This window comes from Sminthopsis crassicaudata, chromosome 4 (assembly GCF_048593235.1).
Source record: "Sminthopsis crassicaudata isolate SCR6 chromosome 4, ASM4859323v1, whole genome shotgun sequence".
Taxonomy (NCBI): Eukaryota; Metazoa; Chordata; class Mammalia; order Dasyuromorphia; family Dasyuridae; genus Sminthopsis; species Sminthopsis crassicaudata.
In genome coordinates, this window is record NC_133620.1 from 28,591,855 (window position 1) to 28,597,854 (window position 6,000).

General features: G+C 54.0%; 1 protein-coding gene across 1 annotated transcript in view; it reads right to left on the reverse strand.

Annotated features, from left to right (window-relative positions):
* MAST2 (microtubule associated serine/threonine kinase 2) overlaps window positions 1-4,623 on the reverse strand; it is a 132,186-nt gene extending 127,563 nt beyond the window's left edge. Inside the window, 1 exon segment of the mRNA XM_074266065.1 lies at window positions 4,090-4,623. Within this exon segment, the coding sequence (XP_074122166.1) occupies window positions 4,090-4,236 (147 nt within the window). The 5' untranslated portion in view covers window positions 4,237-4,623.
* Window positions 4,624-6,000: the final 1,377 nt, after the last annotated feature.

Sequence of the window (6,000 nt, forward strand, 5' to 3'; positions counted from 1 at the left end):
ACCTTGGGAAGGAGGGCTCAGATGTACTCTGGGTGGGTCCAGAAGGCTGAGCCAGGAGACCTAAAGGGAAGCCTCAAGAAAGGCAAAGCTGGACTTGATAAAAAGAGAAACAGCCAATAGTGAGTCCTCCGTCCCACGTGTATGCCCTCCTTGGAGGTTGCTCATCAGGGATGTTACTGGAGGGACTTCTTTCAGAAATGGATGGGCACACTAGATCCCTTCCAGCACCAAGAGGATGGAACAGACAATAAACTGGGCCATGTGTGCATACGTGCGTGTATAAAGAGGCCCATATGTGCCAAGTGCTTGGGCTTCAGCTTAGCTCATCCTGCCCCAACCAGACTCATTCACAGCCACTTAGCCTCTCACCCTGAGACAGCTAGAGGACTGTTTGCCCAGTCTGGGCAGGGGGGCCAGCTGGACTGACTCACACTCAGCTACTCCCCTAGGTCAGCAAGACTGATTCTGAGAAATCAGATCAAGAGTTCTGAACCTGAGTGCATAGAGAGACTTCAGGGAGTCAATGAATGTTATCTGTCTTGTTCAATAACTGCATTTCAATATAACCAACTTCCCGTATAGTCTTATACATTTTATTTTATAAATTTAAAAACATTCTGTGAAGGTGTCCACAGGTTTCACCAGAGTGCCAAGGCGGGGTGGAAAGGCAGATGGATACATGACACATGCTAAAAAGGTTAAGAACTCCTGGGTTACTGGAGAAATACAATACTATTAAGTTAAAAAAGAAAAAAAGAATTCCTAAATTAAAGGACCCAAAGGGTCCCTTTTTCAACTCTCTAATTTTCCTTGGGTATTAAAAATCTAAAAGCACTTCCAATAGTGAATGAGCATATACCATTTCCACATACATGAAAGCAATCCAATAACAGATGAGGTTTACCTATCTCTTTAATTTACCATGTAAATTCAGAGATCATACACCTGAGTTCAGAGAACAGCTGGTAGATCAGTATGGGTGGCAAGGGGGTTACAGAAAGGGAAGTAACAGGAATTAAGTGTGAAAAGGAAGTGGGGGGGGGGACATTTGTTATCTTATCCTAGAAGTAACAGGGAGTCATTGAAGGTTTCTGAGCTAAACAGTAATGTGGGCTTAAAGAAAAGCACTTTGGCAGCTGAGTAGAGACTTGGGCTGGAAAAAAAAAAAAAAAAAGGAATTGCAGTAGTCCAGGCAAGTAATGATAAAGGCCTGCATTTGGTTTGTGGCTGTATTGGGAAGCAGAAAAGGACGTATCCAAGAGAGCATGTGGAAGATGAATGCTATGGATACAGTTGTATGACTGGGTGAAAGAAAGGGAGAATGAAGAATCAAGATGAGTGTGAGCTGTGAACGTGAGAGATTGGGTCCATGAGGTTTCTTCTCCCTTTGAGATCAGGCCCTGGGCAGTTTTTGTATCTTTTAAAAACAATGGGTATCCGTAGATTCCATGGCAAAGCCCGGACCCCACAATGCCCAGAGCAGCACCAATAGAAGCCCAAAAGACCCACTCTGTCATTCAGTAAACACCTATTAAGTACCAACTTTGTACCAGGCACTACACTAAAGAGACAAAAAGAGACAAAAGACAATTCCTGCCCTCAAAGGGCTCCCAATCTAACAGGGAGACAACATTCAAACAAGTACGTACAAATAAGCCGTATACAAGATAAATGAGAAGTAACTGAGAAGAAATGAGAATTAAGAGGAGACAAGAAAGGCTTCCAGAAGAACATGGATTTTTGTCAGGAGGAAAGCAGAAAGGCAGAGGTGAGAGACTGAATCCCACACATGGGGAACAGACAGGAAAAATGGCTGTAGCTGAGAGAGGCAGGGTCCTGTCAGGGACAAAGCCAAGACCAATGTAGGAGTTGGAAAAGAATTCCATTAATGCAGGCTTCTGCCACCTATGGGAGTTGCTGAAAGCCTGAGTTGGGGCAGGAAAAAAGCCAAGAAAAAGGCAAAGAACCCAAACCACAAGAAATGGGATTCAGGCCTTTGTCCACTCCCAACGCACCTGGCTCTGACACCCAGACTGCTCTGGAGGCAGCAGCCACCAGAGAGATGGCAGGCCCATGAAGTGGTCACCTACAGCCTTTGTGCCTTTTGGAGGTTCTTCCTGCTCTGACAGAAGCACAGTAGTGTGAGTTACCAAGAATGTACCCAGAGTCAGACATCATAGGATTTCAAAGCACTACAGAGCCCCAAGACCTGCCCTCAAACAGCTTCCATTCTATAAGGTGATAACAGTGCAAGGCTAGGCTGCAGGAAAGGATATATGATCTCTGGGACAAGGATGGTCATGACTGCAAGATGTGACAAGATTCTGTCCCCTTCCACAAGCAATCATCACTGACACTGATGTAGCACCTTAGCTAAGACTACCTGGGGCCAAGTCTAATTGCCATCCTGGATGGCTCTGGGAGTATGGGCAGCTCTCTAAGAGTCTCCTGAAAGGGAAAGTTAAAGGTAAGCCCTCCCTGGAAGCTCATTGCTTATTTGAAGCCACGGAGCCCCCCAAAAATGGTTTTAAAGCCTTTCCCTTGCCACAACCCGGGAAAAAACATGGAAGAAAATGCTCCTGTGGACCTGGAGGCCCTGGACTCAAGTCCCAACTACTTCTATTACCTGAGCAGTTACTCACCTCTCTGGGCCTCAGTTTCTGTAAAATGGGGCTGGGATTTGATGGCCTCTAAAGGTCCCATTCCAGCTCCACTGATCTAAGAGGGAAAAGGACTTGACCACTTCTCAAAGAAGAGGACTACATGAACAGAAAGAAAGGAAAGAGGCTCCTACCAACCTCTGCCTCAGGGATCCTGCCTGGAGGCCAGCCCTCAGCTCTGGGTGCCACAACTGAAGAGGGCACGAAAATGGTAAGGACATCAGGAGATGTCACCAAACTGGAGGAGTGCCCAGAGGGAAAAGAGCTGGGGGAAGACCATGTTTTTGTATCCCTGGCCCTTCGCATAGTGCCTAGTACTCAGCAGCCGCAGAAGTAGAAGTAAAAGACTAGAAGTTTCAGAGATTTCAGCTCGGAATGGACCATCTCTTAGCAATCTGGCTGAGCTGGCCAGCTAGGGGCCTTGAGAGGCTGTAGGAATATCCACTTGTCCGGGACTTGGCAAGCCAATCCGATGCTTCCGGCTGAGCTCTCCGCACTCCCTTCCACCTCTAAGATGCCCTTCTTTCCTCTTCCTACAGACTGACAGAATCCAAACTGCTCTGTGGCCCAGAGAGGGCTACAAGCGAATACTGATCTCAACACTTCATGGTTCATTCATATTCGTAACTGAGTGTAATATGTATATTGTATTGCATGTGTCTGGGTCATAAACTCTAAGCTTTCCGGGTTTTATTTTATTTAGCATTTTTTCCTCATTTACATTAAAAAAAAAAAAGTTTTTACATTTGTTTTTTAAATTTTTGAGTTCTAGATTCTTTCCCTAATCCTCACCCACAATGGAGAAACCGCTGGTGAAGTTCTAGGCTTTCCAAGCCCGAGGCTGGGCAGTTCTGGGCACTGCACCATTCGGGGTCGGCTGCTGCAGAGGGACGGAGAGCTTGGAAGCTCCTCCATACTGACAACTGACCTACAGGAGGAGAGCCCTGGGGAGGATGGCGGAGGCTCTCCAGTCTGTCTGGGGTCTGCCTCGGAGAACCGGGAGCCCCTCTCCGCCCAGCTCAGCTTGAGGCGGCTCCCCCGTGCATCTCTCCAAACTCCCCCGGGCTCATTCCCATCCAACGAGTCACCGAACCCGCCCCCCCATCCAGGCACAGCCAGTCCTCCCAATGTCATTCCCGCTGCCAAGAGGACAGCAAGCTGCCCCCCCTCGGCTAAGCCATGTCCTCACCCTAGGCCCCGGCCCCCTTCCGTCGTCCCTCCGTCCCCTGCCCTCCTCCATCGCCCCCCCATCCCCTCAGTGCCCTCTCTCCCTTGCACCCTCCAGGCCCTGCCCCCTGACACAGCCTCCCCAGGCCCTCTCCCTCCACATCCGCCGCCACCCTGGGGCACTTCCCAGCCTTCCCCGTCCCTAGCTCCGCTCATCCCCACCCCCCACCCCGTCCCTGGCCTGGCCGGGTCCCCGTCCTACCTGCTCCTGGGGCGCGGGAGCTGTGGGGGCCGGGCCGGGGGCTCGCGGCTCAGCGGGAGCCCTGCCGCCGGGCGCCCTCCGGGCTCCCCCTTCGGCGCGGGCCGGCCCGGGGCCCGAGGGCTTGTCCCGGGCGCGGAGGCGCTTCATGGCAGCAGCGTCGGCTGCGGGGCGCCCAGCCCCCCGGCCCCGGCCCCGGCCCCGGCCCCGAGCCCGGCCCGCAGCGGCGGAGGCAGAGACAGCCCCGAGCCCGCGGGCCCCCCCACCATGGCCGCGCGGGGCTGCGGGCCGGCCCACGGGCGGGCGGGCGGGCGGAGGCAGTCGGGGGGCTGTGGAGCGGAGGCGGCGTCGCCTCCTGCTCCTCTTCGTTCTCCTCCTTCTCTTCCTTCTTCTCCTCCCGGTCCCGCGGACCTGCAGCCCCCGGGACGGGGCGCGGGCACAGGCGCGGGCGCGGGCGCGAGCACCGCCTCCCGCAGGATCCCTAACTGCTGCTGGTTCTCGTCGCCTGCCTCCCTCCCAACCGGCGCCGGCCCGGGAGCCCCGCCCCCAGACCTGAAGGCCCCTCCCCGGACCCGCCCCCGGAACTCTCATACGCAAGCGCAAGAGGCAAACCGCGCCCAGCACCGCAAGTTCCGCCCCTAAAGTACCCCGCCCCCAGCACGCGCATCCGCACAGACTCCTCCCAGCCTCTCAGTCCCCGCCTTATTACCCTCCCCCCGCTCCGCAGCAGCTGACGCACGCGCACAGACTCAGCTCCGTCCCTGGCATCTCCCCCAAGGCCCACTTACTAAAACTGAGACTCCGCCCACTTCCATAAAGTCCCGCCCCTATCCCGCGCATGTGCGGTACCGGCTGGCTAGCCTCACCCCACCCACTGGCTTCTTACGCGCGGCCACGAGCTTGGTGTGCAAGCACCTGAGAAAGGCGCACCTGACGTGCTCTGTTTCCCCTTACCTGGCCCTGATCCCCAGCATGAGGGGGAGGGGGAAACCACGAGACACCTTGGATAGGCCGTGGTTGTCTTCCGGAAGCCCTCCCTGATTTTTCCCTCTGAAAAATATGTTCCTCCACAGTGAGGCTTAGGAAGGACGGTCAGCCGGAGTGCCCGTAATATGTGTCTGGGTGTTCCAGAATTGACTGCTCTGAGCTGGAAGGGCACCTAACCCTTTGGGCCCCCCGCCCCAGCCCTTATTGTGTAGAGAGGGGACTAAGTTTCAAAGCAGGGAAGAGGCTTGCCCAATGACCCCGGCCGAGAAGGAACAGCACAGAGATGGTTCCCCTTTCAAAGGAGGAGTGCAAGGGAAAAGCTAAGGAAGGAGGGAGGAAGCACGGAGGAGGTGGCCCCTGATTTGGACCAAGAAGAGGCCGCTGGCCTGAGCTTAATCTGGCCGGCCGGCTCCTTAGCGCTTGTGGCAGGATGCCAGCTCCATCTCCCCAGGGTGCCCTTCAGCTCTCAATTACAGGAGGGAAGTGAGTCAGAGACATAACGTTGTTACCCACAGTGTAGCAAGGACCTTGAAACAAAGTAACTACCCATCTCTGGGCGGGGGAGGGGACTGAAGAAATAGGACTGAGTTGGTAGAGATGAGCTTTGTGTCCCAGGAAGGTCTCAGTCACAACTACACAGGCCCTCCACCCACTCAGCGGACTCAATGGATGGCTCCGGCAGGCTTGCTGTAATGCTTAGGAAGTTTTTCCTCACCTTGGGCCTAACTTGAGTATTCCACAAGTGCTCTTGCCCGCTGGAGCCAGACAGATCAAATCTTGTCCCTGTTTCACACACCATCCCGTCCCATATTTGTAGACAGCTGTGTCGTGTATGGGGGGGGGGGGACACCCAAGTCTTCTCCCATCGTTTCCTCGCTCAGCCTGCTCACTCTGTATTAAATGCCAATCCTCCCAGCTTAGTGTCGT